The sequence below is a fragment of the Perca fluviatilis genome, chromosome 17, assembly GCF_010015445.1.
Source record: "Perca fluviatilis chromosome 17, GENO_Pfluv_1.0, whole genome shotgun sequence".
Lineage (NCBI taxonomy): Eukaryota > Metazoa > Chordata > Actinopteri > Perciformes > Percidae > Perca > Perca fluviatilis.
The window spans coordinates 23,219,613-23,239,039 of record NC_053128.1 but is presented as its reverse complement, the minus strand read 5'-3'; the positions used below and the strand labels follow the sequence as shown (position 1 = coordinate 23,239,039).

General features: G+C 38.0%; 3 protein-coding genes across 5 annotated transcripts in view; 1 reads left to right on the top strand and 2 right to left on the bottom strand.

The window, feature by feature from the left end:
- Positions 1-9,203, bottom strand: part of csgalnact1a (chondroitin sulfate N-acetylgalactosaminyltransferase 1a) — a 29,706-nt gene extending 20,503 nt beyond the window's left edge. The window contains exon 1 of one of the 2 annotated variants that reach the window (XM_039780452.1): positions 9,084-9,203. The gene's annotated coding sequence lies outside the window, so the exon portion shown is untranslated. Of the gene's footprint in view, positions 1-22; positions 131-9,083 lie in introns of those variants that run through there. The other variant, XM_039780453.1, reaches the window with a different exon arrangement.
- Positions 9,204-12,426: 3,223 nt separating this feature from the next.
- On the bottom strand, positions 12,427-15,353 carry nxnl2 (nucleoredoxin like 2). The gene is made up of 2 exons (XM_039780840.1): positions 14,876-15,353; positions 12,427-13,124 (listed from the first exon to the last, which is right to left on the bottom strand). The coding sequence occupies exons 1-2, from the start codon at positions 15,175-15,177 to the stop codon at positions 12,956-12,958; spliced, it is 471 nt and encodes a 156-aa protein (XP_039636774.1). The 5' UTR covers positions 15,178-15,353; the 3' UTR covers positions 12,427-12,955.
- Positions 15,354-16,525: 1,172 nt separating this feature from the next.
- gng10 (guanine nucleotide binding protein (G protein), gamma 10) lies at positions 16,526-17,720 on the top strand. Of its 2 annotated transcripts, none has more exons than XM_039780621.1 (3): positions 16,526-16,787; positions 17,317-17,444; positions 17,525-17,720. In XM_039780621.1, the coding sequence occupies exons 1-2, from the start codon at positions 16,707-16,709 to the stop codon at positions 17,440-17,442; spliced, it is 207 nt and encodes a 68-aa protein (XP_039636555.1). In that variant the 5' UTR covers positions 16,526-16,706; the 3' UTR covers positions 17,443-17,444; positions 17,525-17,720. The 2 variants fall into 2 exon arrangements, with proteins under 2 accessions (XP_039636555.1, XP_039636554.1); XM_039780620.1 differs by having other exon boundaries at positions 16,530-16,787; positions 17,543-17,720.
- Positions 17,721-19,427: the final 1,707 nt, after the last annotated feature.

Here is a 19,427-nt window from a genome sequence, read left to right as displayed (position 1 = left end):
CAAACACAATAGCGGTACAGACCCTCGGTGGCAAAGCAGTCATTCCCTGTTGTTACGTTCCAGGAGAAAGATTCATCACTGTAAAGTGGCTGGTGTGACTGAGATTTATGTGCAGAGAGTCACAGTCAAACTACTGAGTCTCACCGGGAATGAATGAGTTGATTCAGTCCTGGTTATTTGACTCCCCGTGGGGATAGGCATGGCTGCAGCACAGGAACACTGGCAGCTAAATAATCATGTTTGATTTTATGGGTGGTGCGATGTCGAAACAGGCGTCTGTAATTTCCTGCTTTGCGTTACCGTACTTGTGCCCATATAATGCTTAACTTTAAAGTATTTCCTGAAATAATATTTGCTATGTGACGTTTATATTTCCTTCACACATTATGTAAAACAAGTATTATTGTATTAGAAATAGTTAAGAAAGCCATAAAAGAAATGCAATGTATTTCCCTTTAAACTATACAGTTTCCTTAGTGTTTCAGCCATGAAGATGTCACTCTAGGGATGGCCTTGACCTTTTGTACAAATATTCATGGTTCCCAGGGGATGAAACCAATTTCTTTGGTGATTCCCTGACCTTTCCTGTAACTTGAGCAACGATTTATTATTATTTGTCATCTGAATATTACACAGAAAACTTTGTTGATGAGAAACTTAGGCTTCACACAAGAACCAAAGACGTCAAAACTTCCAGTAATTCCACACAGTATTAAAGGTCCAGTGTGAAACGTTTTTAGTTGTTCATTATCAAAATCTGTGTTGCCCGTTCACAAACTTGTCATTTTTATTAATATTTACCACCACCATCAATTCCAAGTATTCCTAATGGCTTGAAATTTTACTTGCATGAACTGGAGTAGATGCTCCATATTCATGCGCCATCTTGAAATACATTAGGTAAGAGACATACAGGATATACTGCTCTGCTTTTCGCGTTTTCAATGTCACATGATAAACTCACAGGTGCTGCTAATGCTATGCTGCTAATGGGTATCATAGCTTCCCGGCCCCGGCAAGTTTGAAGAAGGAAACATGGAGGACCACACGTATTCAATCCAAATTTCAGGAACAGGAGTCTTCTTCTTCGCCCAGAAAAAGAAAAAGTATATTGAAAAGAGCAAGAAACCGGCTTTTTGAAGCATGAAGGCTACCGTAGCTGTAATACGTACTTTGAACTGCGTCGCGCGAGATAGTTGATTGCAATATATGATCTCAACACTAGATGGGAGAAATTCCCACACATTGAACCGTTAACAGTACGTCCTCGAAATGGTTAGACTGAAACTGTTATCAAATCTAAAAGTTCTTGTTTTTTTGGAGCAGTGACTCTCTAACTCTGTGCCTGACAGGATCAGCACCTGATTACTGTTTCCTGGTGTTTGTTTCAACTTTAACTGTTCTGGCACATCCTCTAAAAAAAGATCTCCTGAAACTGCCAAAATCCTCTTTGCATAACAGAACTAATAAATCTACATGCAACATAAACGCTGTCAGGGTTGTTTACCAACAGAGAAACAAGGCAGGGGACACATTTCCTCACTTCCTGAGACGACATAGCTGATAAATGTGTTTCCCTCCTTATCACATATTTCATTCTCTCTGCTAGAAATAGAAACAGAGATGCAAAAATGAGAGTGGGAGATGGTCAGAGAGAGATAAAATAAATGATCAGGCTGTCATAAAGAAGATAAAAAGAGAGGGGAGAAAGAGAATGATTTAGTGTTTGGTGGCCAGGGATGTTTTTCCAAAACAGAGCTCTGCAGCATCTGGTTCAGCCTCCAAAATCACTTCCTCCCGTCCTGCTGCAGCTTCCTGCCCATGGGGCATTTGTGTGATTGTGTGTGCTTCAATTAGTGTGTATCTAAGTGGCAATATGTGTATGTGTATATCTGTTACATTTGCAGAAAGAATATTAATGTTAACCTCTTAACGCCTGTCAACAGTGCTGTGTTTATCTTTGTAAAAATAAGGAAAAAAAGGGTGTGGAACTGCAGCAGTTTGCTGTCAGAAAATAAAAAGAATGAATTTCTTCTTCTCAGCCCTCTGCCTCATTTGTGGTTGTCAGTTACACTAGTACAGCAGAATTCACACACAGATGACAGGGTATCTGTGTGTGTGTGTGTGTGTGTGTGTGTGTGTGTGTGTGTGTGTGTGTGTGTGTGTGTGTGTGTGTGTGTGTGTGTGTGTGTGTGTGTGTGTGTGTGTGTGTGTGTGCTCCTCTCTGTACTACAGCCTACACAGGTCAACCTTTTAAATGTCTAAGGCATTTGAGAAGCAACCTTGTGACCCTCTCATCATGACAAATGTAGCATCTCAGCCCTGCTGTCGGAGAGCTCATTCTCTCTGTGCTCTGCTGGTATTTAATATATTCCAGATATAAAGAATAATATATGTGCTGAAACCATAGAGTATGTTCTCTTCAAAGGCACACACACTTTGTAGATGCATTGATTGAGAGGATGTAAGTGTGTGTCTGAGTGTGTGTGGAAGAGAGAGAAATTGCAGACCACAGGGCCACAAACCACAGAGAATATACTGTACATCTGCTTGCATGTTTTAGCTCTTTAACTGCAAATTCTACTAGAGAAAATTTTAAATAACAAGCAAGGATTTATAGTTGTGCATACATCAAGTCATTTCCACTGCAAACCTTCTGCTCAGTGCGATCTCTGCACCGCTAACAGCTATCACAGCAAACAAAACAACATAAATACAGCGACTGCATGGAATTGTTTCATATTCAGATATAAGAACTGCAAAGATGAATCGATTAGTTGTCAACTATTTTGATAATCAATTAATCAGTTTGAGTCATTTTTATTAAAAAAAAGATTCCAGTTTCTTAAATGTGATTATTTTTTTTATAGTTAAGAAGTTATAGTTTCTTCACTCCTCTATGGCAGTATACTGAATATCTTTGAGTTGTACACAAAACAAGATGTTTTGAGGTCTTTGGAAAACACTGATTGACATTTTTCCCCATTTTCTGACATTTTAAGACCAAACAACGAATCAATGTATAATTGACAGATTTAGCGACAATGAAAAATAATCATAGTTGCAGCCGTACTTCATTTCACATACACAACAATTAAAGCATGAGACGGCCTGATCATGCACTATGAATCTGTCTAAAGTTGTGGTGCTAATTAGAGAAATACAATGTTGAACTATAAATCAATATCTACATGTATGTATGTATGGCGTGACTCTCAATGACCCCTTGCATCAGCTATTGTATAAATTAAGATATCCTGACTATTAGTTCCTATAAGCAGTCCAGCTCTAAAATCATTCAATCATACATTTCACATCATGCAACCAATAACGCTTCTTTGTTAGACCATCCCTGACTGATAAACTCCCAGGTCTATCAAACTCCATGCCCCCAAGATTGTAACACAGGCCTTTTGTCTTAAAAGCTGTCTTTAAGCCCAAGCTGAGATAGCCCTGATGACATCATTATATACTTATGACATAGCTCCTCCAGAGTCACCAAAGACATGATACACCTGTTTCCACAGGCTGAGAAGAACTCAACTATGATGAGTAAACTGAACTTGATGTAAAATTAAAGGCGTTCCACCTTTAATTGAGTTGAGTGATCTGAGACTGAGTGAGTCTGCATGTTACCTTACAATAATGTAACTTTGACAAAAACGAATGCAGACTTGATGTTAAAAATTACCCAACTAAAGCTAGTTTAGAGAAACTGCTAAAAGATTAGCATATTGTACAGTAATGAATGGAAACCAACTGATGCCTAAAACAAAGTACATTCAGTTTTCTTAATCGCAACAGTGTGTAAAATGATTAGCTGTTATGGAAAGGACTAAAACATGCAACATCGCTCTTATTGTCCTTTAAAAATGCCAACTCTGCCTTAACTTTGAACTCACAGTTTCTCATCCAATACTCAAATATGCACTCATTTATATGAGAGTGCATGGATGCATTAATCTTTAAACAACCCCTCCTCTTCGCCACTCTCTCTAAAGGCCCAGACACACCGACCACATGGCCGACCCTCGGGAGAAAAGGCAGTTGGACTGACCAGTCCAAGCGACGAGACGTAATACGTCTCCATAACTAGAGATGGCCCGATACCATTTTTTGCTTCCCGATACCAATTCCGATACCTGAACTTGCGTATCGGCCGATACCAAGTACCGATCCGATACCAGTGTGTCATATATTTTATTATGTTTTAACTATTGTATACTACTATCCCTGTATGGATGTGATATTATTTCTATCTTTTTTGTCTGTCTGGCTCAGGTTAAACTCTTTGTGAAACATGAACAAATACAAACAATGAATGTTGTAGAACTTTCTTTTATTATCCAGTTTGACAGTCAGTTATAACGGAAAAAGAAAATAAATAAACTACTTAGATTTTCTATAGGGCTTTATTACGTGGTATCGGATCGGTGCATAAACTCCAGTACTTCCCGATACCGATACCAGCGTTTTAGGGAGTATCGGAACATCTCTATCCATAACAGCAGGCGGCGCTAATCTGTATTGTCGCCCAATAATGAAAACCGGCAGCTGATAGGACGAACGCGTCACATGGGTCTGGTTTCTCCGGAAATTCAAAGCCAACTTGTCATGGCGGCTTGTTCAGAATACGATCTCATATTGTACTAAAATAGTTCACCGAAACGTGTTTCTGAAAACATTTTAAGCAAGAAATAGGCCATGCAGTTGCTGAATCTGTCTTCATCTCAGATCGACAAAGGTCAGTTTAAAAAAATGTTGTCAGATTTTGAGAGACTGTAGTCACACTCATCCCGCTCCCCGTTTTCAGGTTAGCACTCTACCAATCAGATGGGTCATTTGAGTCCGACTGACGGCAGTGCCCGCTCCGCCGATTACACATGTCAAATCGGCCAAAATGAAGGCCGACGGCCCCTTGGACGGACGACGGCACGGAACAGACCGAACAGACTCGAGTCACTGACCTCGCCAGACTGTCCAACGGCCGATAATCGGCCCTGTGTGTCTCGGGCTTAAGTGGCGTCAGTGATCATTACAAACAACCTGATAAACCACAGAACCATGCATGTTTAAAATCTGTACCATACTGTCTGTCTACATGTCTCTATCCTGTCTTCCTACAGCCTCTGGTGGGTTGTGTATTTGTTACAGGTCAAGGATGTTAACGCATTTATGTGCATGTTGGCCTCAGTGAATGTCAGGGCTTCTTCTCAGACAGCTCTGTCTGAACCTGCCCTGAAGCTATCTCACTGTAAAAATGAGGAATGACCTCTAGGGGTGTAGGCTAGGAGAGGAGGGAAGAAGAAATGAGAGGAGAGATTAATTAAGATGAATTAAAAAATGAGTGGAAAAATGAGGCTGGTGAGAGCTATATGCCCACAGATTACTTGGGGAACTGTTAAGCAAGTTGATCAGATACATGGTGTGAGAGGAGAAAATGAACAAGTCAGTATAAAGTGAGCATGTGGGAGGAGAAGGAAGGAGAGTGAAGCAGTGAAAGGTTCTTTGATGTCTCTTGTCCCCTCAGGTGATTCTCCCTCCCATTCATTAGGGGCCGGTTTCCCCGGAACCTGCCTGTCAACGTGCCATCTGGAGAGCCCTTAAAAAAAACCACATTACACTCCTCTACTTCACTACAAGTGGCCTGTGTTAACATTCACCTCCCTCCCTCCCCTCCTCCTCCTCCTCCTCCTCCTCCCTCCTCCTCCTCCTCCTCCTCCTCCCTTTCTCTCTGTTGGTCCTCAAAGTGTTCCCATTTCTTCACAGTTAGGTTAGATGGTATCAGATGAAACTTTAATGGGCCCCATGGGGAAAATGGGTCATTGCATTGCAGCCAATGTAGAGCACAATAGATAGATAGATAGATAGATAGATAGATAGATAGATAGATAGATAGATAGATAGATAGATAAATAGATAAATAGATAGACAGCTGTGACAATCTGCATCTATTCATCTGAAGATATTTTTTCACCATTTTCTGACATGTTATAGACAATTTATCATGATTATAATTGTCAATTGCCACCCTAATGCTACTGTATGTGTTCATTGACAAAAACATGTTTTAAGTGAAAAGATAAAGCCAGAAATGGAACAAATGAAAAAAAATGTGCAAGCCGCATACGGGTTTGCTAGTCGCCATCCAAAGTACATTTCATTTTTGTTTTACAGGAAGAGAAAAGAGAAGGATTTTGATATAAAAATACTCCAAAATATATTACTTTCTTAACATATTTAATGCAGGAACACAGGATTAAAATTGTTCATTTAACTGTCTCTTTAAGGGATTGTTAACAAAAATGTTTGTCTATGTTATGTGTTAAGGTAAAAAAAAAAAGAGACTATTACTATATATTGTTGGTTGGGCTACACATTCTATGTCAGATTTTAAGCTCGTCGCAGATATATGGGTGTATATGTTAGCCCAGTGGTTCCCAACCTGGGGTCCGGGCACCCCTTAGGGGGGCGGCAAAGATCACAGGGGGTGCGCAAGTCTTTATCTGGTTTGAGGTTGAGGTAAAAAAAAAAATATTTGCACATGTTAAACAAATTATGATAATACACTAGAATATATAATGTATACAAAAGTCTGTATAAAAACTATATATTTTTGTTCTCGCTTAAAATTGGAGGCAGGCTACTTAGTAGGCCAAACCTCTGGGACCTCTTAACCTGTGGCCCTTGCTGTCATCAGGTAATCTGCTAGCTGCTATCATCCTCGTCTTTCCTGCAGCCACAGCATCACTATTTTATGAATGAAACGTAAAAGTCCTGATAACTGCTCTGTATCAAAAAAGAGGGGCGCGACTCAGCTCAGGAAAAAAGGTTGGGAACCACTGTGTTAGCCGATATATGAGAAGAAGTGGATAGCAGTATCAGCTTTAAAACTCTGTATCTGTCTCTTACCAAGAATATGGAGAAGTGCTTTGTTAGCATTTTAAAACAGAAGTAGTTTCTGTCAGCCATCAACAGTTACTCAGATTTCTATCTAAAATAGAAACATTGATTTTAGTGCCTGTAGGAGTCAAAAATACAGATGTGTCTGTGCAGAAAGGGGAAATTGGTGGGTACTCCCTCGTTTAGTAGAACACAATGAAAAACCACAATACAATTCTGATAGGGCACAGCTCATCTCTGCGTAATCATGGTGCACTATAATAAATCTTAGTTTGTATAGTAAGACACTCCCTGTGCCGCATGCTTCACAGTAGCTGACACTGATTTTACAAGTGGAAATTTATGAATAGCTTACAATAGGGATAGCAAGTGAGCAGACAAATTGAGATTTACACAACAAAAATGATTTCCAGTGTGTCCACAAATCACATCTGTGTATTTCAGCTATTCACCTGCAACACACCATTATAACTGCACATCATCACCTTTGCAATATTCTTGCCACTTGTGCAACATTATCCGACGGAAATGTTTGGCAAATGAGTTGTGAAAGATGTTAACAAGTGTGAGCCAAGTTCAGTCATGGCCAGAGCTCATTACTTCCCTCTTCTCCCTGGACAGTTAACTGCCACACAGACATTACTACCAGGCTGAACTGTGGCATTTCTCAACTGTGGTGTCTTTGCATGCAAAGGTGCATAGCGTGTGGTGTTCTTCACCCTCTGCTGTTGATCATTTATAGTGGTTTAGTTTGGCAACTAACAGTCAGCCCTGGAGGAAATAAACCCCTCAGTGCCATTCATAAGCTTTCCATTCAATTGAATTGATTTTTATAACCAGCATTATCTAACTGAGCAAGGGCAACTGTAATATCATCAGAGGTACTTTGTCAATATGCTGCAGGGACGTTACATCAGCCCCATTAACATGTCCTGCAAGATTCCGGTTATCTGATCTATGAAACATGCAAGTATATGTTGTCTGCACTGCAACACAAAGTAAGAACACACACACACGCTCCCAGAGTCATTGAAAATGAATAAACACACATGTAAGAGACACACACACACACACACACACACACACACACACACACACACACACAAAACACACACACACACACACACACACACACACACACACACACACACACACACACACACACACACACACACACAGAGCATCAAATGAAATGGGGCAACTTTATCTTCCAGGCACAGAAAGCACATATATGTCATCAAGTATCACATCATACAGTTATTTACCCTCAGCATACTTTGTGTACACTCTCCAGTCTTTCTCTTCTCTGCTTGCTAAACAACCTAAAATCCCACATAATCTCCAGTTTCATTCTTCTGATGAGAAAAACAACTCTGCCAGCTTGCAAACCAAATATTTCTGCGTGCTAGGTGCCTGTTAGTGAATGCACTAAGCAGGATTAGAACCATTTTCCTGATAAAACCTCCAGCTCGCTCAGTATGCTGCATACTGTGTGTGTGTGTGTGTGTGTGTGTGTATAGGAGTATATGTGTGTGTGTGTGTGTGTGTGTGTGTGTGTGTGTGTGTGTGTGTGTGTGTGTGTGTAGAGAGAGAGAGAGAGAGAGAGAGAGAGAGAGAGAGAGAGAGAGAGAGAGAGAGAGAGAGAGAGAGAGAGATGTTGAAAGGAAGCCTGCACTTTCACTGAGTGCATGTAATTTTATTATGTGGGTCTACCCACCAGAAATTATTGTGGGCGTTTTTGTTTTTTTTAATTCCTCCATGTGATTTTGCTTTCAAGTGACCTAAAACATGACTCACAGATTAATAACCTGGAGGGTCTTTCATCATCATCATTGACAATAAGGACTGTTTCATTTATATTAAATAGGCCTATGTAACAAAAACTTGTATCCACACAGTTGACTCTTTCATAGTCAAAGTATGTTCATAAAGTGCATTATGGAAAAGATGACTTGATTTTTTACAATTAGTAGCTGTTTTTTCATGATTGCTCACGAAAAATATTTCCAGCAAATACAGCAAAGCGCAGTTAGTAATGAGCAGGGTGAGAAAGATCACCGTAAACTCATCAGATGCGAACTATTAAGATGTTGTACTAATTCTGTTTTACACTATGGCTATCGGCATTGCAACATCTGTAGTTTACAATGTTAAAGTGTACTCTCACCCGGTCAACTTACCGCTAGCTAGTTCCAGCAGTCCATCCTGCGTGGAGGCTTTGTTTTTGTCCCGGTTCTGCTGTCCCGTCCCGGCAGCCCTCCACCGGTCTGCAACCGACACATGCGAGTGCATGAGCGGGTGTGAGCGCTTGTAACGCCGAATAGCGTGAAGCCTGGCGAAGAGAAGCAGACCAACACTGGAACATGAGGGGTGCTGCTTTCAAAATAAAATATATTTACCAAGATACAATTCTGAAATGCTGCATAATCGGATACATTTTGTCTTGGTTAAGTCAACCATCTCAGTTAAGAGGTTTAAATACATATTTTGACTGCCTGTTTCATGCTGGAGTTTTACCAGATTTTAGAGCGTTTAAAACATATTTTAACAAATTAAATTGTTTTAAGTGGGCTGTGACCCAGAGCACACTATGAATAACTATGAACATAACGTTACCTACGCCTTTTCGCTTTCCCTTCCGATAATTTAAATGTTAAAGTTAGCTTAGATTTGGTTTGCCTAAAATGAACTGCTAACAAAATCCAGCCCTTTTAAAACACATTATTGTCTCTGCACACACAAATGGATTAAACAAGCGTAAAAAAACTAACATTTGCGGCTTTAATGGGACTCTGGAAATAACTAATTTATAGACGTTACTGGTTGTAGTTCAAAATGGCTTGCTTTGCCCCCCCACACACACACTTCTTGTCTTTATGCTAAGCTAACTATATATATATATACTATATATATTTTGGGAGTGGTCGTGTTGCTAAAAAGTAGCTTATGTCACTATGAACAACAACAATCACAGATACAACGCATATTAACTAGATAGTATTTTAGTGAACTTGAAACATATCAGATCAAAATCATGTTTATAAGCAATTCTAATAAAACTAGGAAAAGTCATGAAGTTTATTTAAATCAATGCTAAGTATGTTTTTTTAACGGTGATCTGACCTTATCTGTGTTAGTCTTGTGATGGAAACTTGGAAAGTTTAGATCTAGGCCTATGCAGTCATCAATTTGATTATGTAGGCCTATAGGCGTTTTATTTTAAGGGTTTTGAGCGGAAGTTCTGTTTATTAACGTGGTGAACTTGACAGTAGCGCTCTCTCCGTGCAGGGTCCGCCGGTCGCTGCAGCTCTGCGCCTCCCTCCCGCCCTGCTCTCACATAAAGACAGCCTTGTTAGTTGATTCAAGACATCGTTACAGCGGCAGGAAACACTACTGCCTTTCATTTATAAAGCCAACAAGAAGTCCGACTGACTCCAATTATTGTGAAGTCAACATAAAGAGCCACCCTAATCTGAACTGGAAGGTTCTCTGCCGGATGGGGTCTCAATCAAACAGCAGAAAGGAAGCAAACAAATATTAGACATTTTCTTCATCACTGCACATATCATGGATAACATCATGTGAATTTCAGTTGTTATTGTGTGATGACTCATGATTTAATTATCTTATTACAATTACACAGTGGTTGCAGAAGTAGGCCTACTCAGATCTTTTAAGTAAAATTAGCACCACAGTGTAGGCTAAGTAAAAGTACAAAGGTATTAGCATTGAAATATACCTTAAGTGCCAAAAGGCCCATTTTCAGATTATTGTATATTATAATCGATACATTAATGTGCCCATCACTTTAATGCTGCTGGTATAGATAGGGTTATTATTTTAATTACTTTATATAAAGCTATAGCTTGTGAATTTACCCCCAGAGATCAATAAAGTGTTATCCTAATACATCATAATGTATTGTTGATTACATTTTGTATCAATCATCTGGATCTGTGAATTAACTAGAAACTAAAGTTATTAAATACATGCAGTGGAGTAAAAAGTATACTTGAGTAAATTTACTCAGTTACTTTCCAACACTGTCATAGGACAAATGAGCCTATATGCGCTCTCTTATATACACTATAATTATAACACTTATATAACACTCTAATAAGACCCCCTGAATAGAGGGTTATAATGTATGAATTGAATGACTAAATTAAATTGTATTTAAGTGTCCTTCCATCTCATGGCCCATTTCTCATGGGATTATGAAATATTATAAGAGTGAACAGCTGGTTAGCCGATCGACAAAAAAATGAAACGTTATTAGTTACAATTTAGAAACTTGTATGGGCCACATCCATGAGCCAGAATAATGGGTGTAATTTTGACCTTTGACCTTACATCATGATACAAACTCACACATTCTCAAAGCTAATATGGTGCAATCACAGACACCCTTACACCCAGCAGGGCAATGTAACTACTATTTAAACCTATAATAAAATACAGACAGTCATCTGATTTGAAGAAAAAATGTACATGGATAGGTGAAGGACTGGGTTTTTAAGATCCCCTCCAAACGCATTTGAAGAACTATAATAATAATCTTCTTTAAATAATAATTAGTGTCTGATAAGGGGTTAGGGCAAACTGTCCTAAATGTAAGTAGAATTGAGAAAATTCAAACACCATATTCTCATATATGACAAAACAGTGACCCCACATGGCAGACTATGAAACTGCAGTTTCCACAAAAGTGTACCAGAGGAATAATGATTCAAAGTAGATCAATAAAGTTCATTTCAGTTGGTTATAGATTCTCTATGCAAATTCGAGGCATCATCATTTTCCATCTCAGTCCTTTACTTGAAGGAGTTGCATCATTCTATTCAGTGATAGACTGAGTTGTAGGAAGTCCTCAGAGACCTGTGATGAAGGGGCGGCATACGTACTGTACATACCTGAATCGACCAGAGGAGAAGCAACATCTCCAGCCCAATTTATTCCTGAATGAAGCCTCTGGGCGTTACATGGTGTGACACAGTGTCCTTTGAAAACTTGCAGCATTTGATATTAAAAAGCAGACAGGTACTGGAGAGACAGGCCTGTGCAGAGTCATCATCATGTCATCATGCCTGTTGGATGTTTTATAAGTGATAACAGCAGTGTCAGCATGCACAAAGGGAAACAAGGCAATTAGCACCAAGGATGTGAATGTGCCAGCACGTTGGAAACAATGTCCTGTGGGCTTTCTGCATTTTAACGAGGCAACAGGGAATAATTTTGTTTGTATATAAAACATTGGACATATACTGAGACTCCTAACAAAAACATGAGATAAAACAGATGACAATACATCTCAGAACATATATATTTTTAATAATAACCGTCTTAACAACCCATATAAAATTAAAATACAAAAATATAGAGGCAGTTCAATGTAGAACTACAAGTCAAACCTTAAAAAGCATTAATATCTACCTAATCAAAGCAACGTTTAACTGCATGTTTAATTAGTGCACACGCTTATAAAAGAACATCAATGAATGCATTTCAAATAAACTCAGAAACTACAGTAGCTGGCTTGTATTATTCATACTTAATGCACAATTTCCTTAAAGCAGAGCATTTTTCACATATGAACCATAATGGACACGCCTGAGGTTTGTCTTAAATGCATAGGATGTTTAAAGCAGCGTTTCTCAACCATTTTTGGCTTGTGCACCCTTAAAACAAATGCATATCTAAATGTAAACCCCTCATCAAAGCATTACTTGTAAGCAATTCAACCAAAAGTTAGATTTTTTCTTCTCAGATTATTTAATTGAACGATTTGAGATGTTTAAGAAGTAAAATATATCCAGTATTTGACAAGAAAAAAAAGCAAAACAATCTGAATAAATAAACATAATTTTGTGTAACAGAAATATAATTTTCTTTTTCATATCCCTTAACCATCTTCTGACCCTTCATCCCCAAGTGGGAACCACTGAACTAAAATGAGCATAGAAATATTTTACTTTGGTTTTGTTCAGCTCTCTAATGTGGCTACAGTAGCCCTCGTGAAAAGATGGGTTGACGTGTTCCTCGACTTTGTTTCCTAACCCTTAAAGTTCTGGAAGATCTCTGCAGCGTCCAGCCAGGACCTGAAGCAGGCCAGGCCTCGGTCTCTGATCTGTTTCCTGCCCTTGTCTGTGATCATGTCGCCGTTCTCCTTCACAATCACCAGTTTAGGGACCGCTGTGATCTTGTAGCGCTGCTTCAACTCACTGAGAGAGAAAGGAGACACAAAGAAAGGCTTTAATTACAACAACAACAAAAAACAACTGTTGCTTTGGATCTTCTACTTTGTGAATAAAACATTATATTCTTAACAGTGGTGGAAGGTAATAAAGTATTTTTACTCAGGTACGGGACATAAGTACAAATCCGAGATCCTTTACTAATATATTTCAATTATATACCATTTTTGAATGTCTGAAACTAACGATTATTTTCATTATCAATAAATCTGCTGATAATTCCTCGATGAATCTTTTTTTTTATAAAATGTCAGCAAATAGTGAAAAATACCTGTTATAATAAATTTCATAATATAAAGTCCACAGTGAGGTTTTCAAATTCCTTGTTTTATTAGTCCAAAACCCAACACCCAACACTATCACATATGACAAAGACAAGCAGCAAATTCTCATATTTCACAAGTTGGAAACAGAAAATGCATGTTTGCATTTTTGCTTATATAACATAACAAATAATTGAACATCAAAAAAGTTAGAATTGACTTGTTGATCGACTAATCAACCAATCTTTACAGCTATACTGCTTCACATTTCCATTTTATGCACCTTATGTACTTACATAATTTTAGCTACAAGATACCTAAGAGTGATATTTAATCTGATAGTTTCAAAAGTTTTGATGCATTGTTATTGCAGTTATTTAATTACACACAGCTGTATAGTTCAGTATATAAGAAATTATTTCAAATTAGCTTCATCTTGAACAGCTACAACATTGAAATACTACATACACTATAAAATAAAGCTGAAATAATTAAATTAATCGATTCAATGGAATTAATCGTTTCACTAATTCTTCAAGCTAAAATGCCCAAATTCTATTCATTTCAGCATCACAAATGTAAATGTTCTGTTGGTTTTCTTACTCCTATATTATTGTAAACTGAATATTTTGGGGGGTTTAACAGTTTGTCGGCACAAAATGAGACATCTGAGGACATCGCTTTGGTTTGAGATTTATTAAATCAAGCGATTGATTTATCGAGAAGGTATAAACAGCAGACTAATCAATGCAACAATATAACGGTCAGTTGCAGCACTAGCATTGTTATTGGTTTAACAAGCAGTATATCTTATTTGAAACATACAAATTATCTTCATCGTGAGCAGCTACAACATTAAAATACTGCTCACACTACCATGCATCAGTAACGTTAATCCAAGAATATAACAGATCACGGACAGGTCCATGTTGCTTTCATAAGGAGTCATTTTGATATTATTATCTAGTCATACATCTCTACTTCTACGTAAGTAACAATTTAAATGCATTAGTTTCATTGTGGTGTATGTAGGCCTACTTTTGTGTAAAGGAATATTTGTATATAAAAAGGACAGACATGTTAAAACAAAAGCAAATACAAAAGGCTAAATCTAACATGGGACCTGGATATTCAGAATCAAATAATAGAAATTGAATCAAAATAAACCATAAAATTAAAATTGAACGGATTTGACAGACTGTCTGTCCTACATTTAACCCTAATCCCTGAGAGGGTGACTCTTATAAGGAATTTATATAAGATGGAGCACAGACTAATGAGCTAATGGATAACAGGGTTACATCCAAATAAGACAGGACAAATAAAGCCCAATCAAGTGCAGCCAAGTAGTGGAATACATTGACATTAAAATGTTTGTTTAAGAGCCAGGGGAAACATGCATACACTTTATAAATTATAAAACTTCCATTGACTTTATTATATTTTGACACTTACTGCTTGTAATCATCCGTCCAGGGCAGAGCTAGCCAGTCTCCGTGCATATCATGATAATATTCAACCATGTCATCCATCGACTTGTCTGAGGAGACAAAAACTATTTCAAACTGAGCCGGAGGGTCGCTCTCTTCAACCAGTTCCGTGTAGAAATCACACAGGATGGGTGTGAAGTCTCGACATGGGGGACACCATCCTGCAGAAAAGTAGATCCCCACCACTTTATTCCTCAGCGCCTCTTCAGGATCGACTAAATCCCCGTCTTTATTCAGGAGTGTCCTGCCGGTAAACACCTCTACCATGTCTGCTAAGTCTCACACAAACTTCAAAGTAAAAAGTCCCGGAGGGTTGACAGCTACAAGTGTCGTCTTAGCTCATATTTCCTCGTTTCAACACCTCGACGTTGGTCAGAAGAGGTGTTGGTTCTCTGAAGGAGGTTCACCTACTTTCCTGTAATATTTACCTTTCGGCAAAAGCTACTTACAGCAAATCCTGTTAACCACCGGGCACCGGCAGACCAATGAGGACCCAAGAAGAAGAGGCGAGTGTTGTAGTACATTATCCATGTGGGATTCAGGGACGGGGAGGTGCATTTAAACGCTGCTTGCGTGCTAGTAATATCTTATTAAGCTGCAGCACGACGTCTCACTGCACTTTATGGCAAACCCAGACGAGCGCATGCGCAGAGCCAACGAACATTTCGCGACGCCCACTTCCCTACACGTGACGCGCCTATGGGTCACCATATATATGTCAATGTGTGTGACGCCCGCCCCTAAAGTAGTTTGCCTAAACCAGAGTGCAAACCACACTAGGGGAGCCAGGGGGAGCTTGTCTCATAAAATTATACAAGGGGGGGGTCTCTTAAATATTGACAATATGCTATCTTTGCCATGCATTTCTATTTTTCTGTGTCTTCATCATTATGGATCATGCTTAAAATTAGGCTGTTATTGATGTAACCTATGATTTATGAATGAGTGAATCATCACTCTGCAGAGCACTATGCCCTGCTTTAGTTTGCCGTATTGTATCATACTGCAATGTTTTATTTTGATACCTGTGAGGAGTTTTGATGTGGTCATTAACTGATTTTTAGCTTATAAATCAGATTTGCGGACAAAACTATTTACTTAAGAACACCTGCTGTCACCACTTTTCACTGAAGTCTGTCACCTTTTCATTTTTTTTTACTTTTTGTTTGAAATATTTTCCTATTTATTTTTTTACATTTTATATAATGTCAATTGTATTGTTATATGTATAATCTATGTTATACGAACTGAGATGTAAATTGAATTCTAAATAAAGAAAAAAAATCAGATGTGCTCACATAAAGCAAGTAGGCCTATGTGCTTGCAGCTATGAATGTTTCTTTGCAACAAGAGTCACAGTCAATCCTCTCAAGTTATTTTTATTTACTAAAATAATTTATAATTTTTAATAAAGCCCTTCTTCTTTTTTCACCTCCTTTTTATTCTAACCCTCCTCTCCATTCATCTCACACTTGATTTCCTACCCATTCCTCCATTCCCCAAATCTTCTTCTACTCCATCGCAATGCTCTTGTTTCTCCTTCCTCCTGCCATTCTCCTTCATCTCCCCCCATCATACTACTCCTCCCACTTCCTCCTCATGAAGTTTCCTAAGTTGCCATCTCTGCTTGTTTCTTCAGTGAAGTGGACAGAGGTCTTTGGAAAGAAACCTGGCCACTCTTTCTCCTCGAGGATTTTGCTGCCCATTACTGCAGTCAGCTCCTGTGTTGAAAGCCTGAAGGGGACTTTTTTTTTTTCACAAGGAATTCTTCTTTCCTCAAAACAATTTCCACCAACATGACCTCTAATTCCAATTTATCTAACATGCGACGGCTCGTAGAACAACTGAAGCTCGAGGCCAGTGTGGAGAGAATCAAGGTAAAGACAGAAAAAGATTATAAATGTAAAGCGCATAAGAGTTTAGGGTTCGGTGAGTTTCTGGATTTGTTTAACTTTGTTATACGCACAAGCCTACTGTATTAGATTCAACACAATACAGTATAATTTTCTGCTTTTATTTTACACACTATTTTTATTTATTAGCCCCCTACTTGTCTTGTTACAGCACGCTCATTCAATGTCTCCTATTACATTGTTCTACTCTTATTCAACCCAGGCTGTATCAATTAAACATTTCAAAATACTCTAAAACTAAAACACATTAATGTGTCTGTGTGCTCATTCCATACACTTTGACACATTAAAATGTGACATATAGATTAAAGGTATTTGTAGAATACAATAAAAATCATTTACGAGAAGTTTAACACTCAATAAAGCATCAGTACATGATTCATTAACCATTAATAAATCCATTAATGAATGCTTATGAACCCTTTATATATATATATAGGCTACTTAGAAAGTGATACCATATAAATACATATGTCTGTGTTTGTGTTCCCAGGTGTCCCAGGCGGCTGCAGAGCTCCAGCAGTACTGTCTGCAGAACGCGGGCAAAGACGCCCTGCTAGTCGGAGTCCCCACAGGCAGCAACCCCTTCAGAGAACCACGCTCCTGTGCTGTAGTGTAAAGGTCAGCATCCACAAAGTTTACATCCTTTATTTGTAATGCCTATTATTAATATAGCAGAATTTCAAATGAGGAATATAAAGATGTGCACTTTTTTGCAGAGGAGGAAGAAGTCGACACAACTGTGGAAACTCACTTGCAGAAGGAAATATTTCATTTTTATTTACATGAAAAGAAAAATCGAAATTAGAATATCTTTTTTAAAGAAATGTTTTATTACATTGATGTATAGCCATTGAGATTTGCTTTGAACTCATTAAAGGGCATTACAGAAACCTGCTTCCTCTTAGTCTTTATTTAAATAACCTTTGAAAGCTAATGCTAGATAAGTGTGATCTTGGACAGTGGCAGAGGCTAAGATTAATATGGATTATACGAAGCGGATGTTTATAGCCGGGCTCTAAATTATGCCTTGGAATCTCTCTGTGTCCGGGCTTCCTGATGTTCAGTTTAAGTTAGAAGCACAGCCAGCGAGAGGAAACTGGGTCTTCCTGTTCAAAACTGCAAAGACACTCCATAGAGAATCACACTGCACTCTGCTTGTGAGCTTTTAAAGATTTTGGACCTTATTTACAAGCTCAAGGCTCTATATTAGATTAGAAATTAAGCATGAATCACCAGAGTGTGGGAATTGGATATTATGAATCATGTTTTATTTATGGATGTATAGTCATGTGTCTGTTTATTTATTTGCATTCTGTATTAAATTGAAGTTATATATTTGAAGATGTCGACAATCGCCCCAGAAACAGTCAGCCTAAAAGAGGTCTAGCCAGTCATGTGATGCCTCTATAGCCTACTTCCTTTTCCTGTCAACACTGTTCTCCGACAAGCCTCAATCGTTTTCCCATTTTGAAGCCTCCTTTCCTAACAACCTTTGTTCAAATGTGCAGTATACCACACTGAGGGGATCAGACATTTCTCATTTTTGAAACTTCTTGAGAATGAGCAGAATGGGATTCAGAAAATTAATATTATGTGAAAATGAGAAACTCTCTCTATATAGGGCAGAAACCAAAGTGTAAATATGAAACTGATTCACTTGACAACATCAAATTTGTAACCAGAAAACAGACAAAATTTGTAAATATCAAACCAGAAATACCAAATGCATGCTGAGGTTTGACAGAAAAGGCCTTCCATTACTCTGGCTGCAGTATATTTTGTTCTGTTTTACATTACAGGAAGGTGTTTGATTCAGTTTTAAAATATAACTTTATGTTTAGTGTTTGACAAATTGTTGCAGCAGCTATGCATTTATAAGTTGTTAGTGTTAGTAATTTGCTAGAAATTAATATGAGATGGTGCAGGCACCACTATGACAAACACAAAACAACTCCAAAATGAATCACATTAAAGTATTTTGCAAAAGTTCAATCCAATCATCTTTCTGCACACATTTTAAGAATGAAAACACTGCAACAACAGCTAGCTGGGTGTGACAGTACACCCTGACATTCAATTCAATATCAATTCAATTTTATTTTATTTATAGTATCAAATCATAACAAGAGTTATCTCAAGCCACTTTACAGATAGAGTAGGTCTAGACCACACTCTATAATTTACAAAGACCCAACAATTCCAGTAATGACATCACCAAACTGGCCATACAAAGGTATGGTAAAAATCAAGTATTATATGTTTTAGGTGTCACAGGACATGATGAAAATGTTTATTTAATTATAAAAGGCAAGTGTCAACTTATGCCATCTGCTGGTCATTTCTAGAGAATAAAAATATCAAAACAGAACAGCCAGTGGTGGAAGAAGTATTCCAATACTTAACTTCAGTAACAGTAGCAATACTACAATGTAGAAATACTGCATTACAAGTTTGAGTCCTGCATTGATAATGTTACTTAAGTAAAAGTAAATAATATTACCAGCAAAATGTACTTGAAGTTTTAAAAGTTAAAGTGCTTAATTGAGAAAAAAGCCCCAGTGTGAGTGTTAAACTATTATATATTATATTATGAGATCTTTA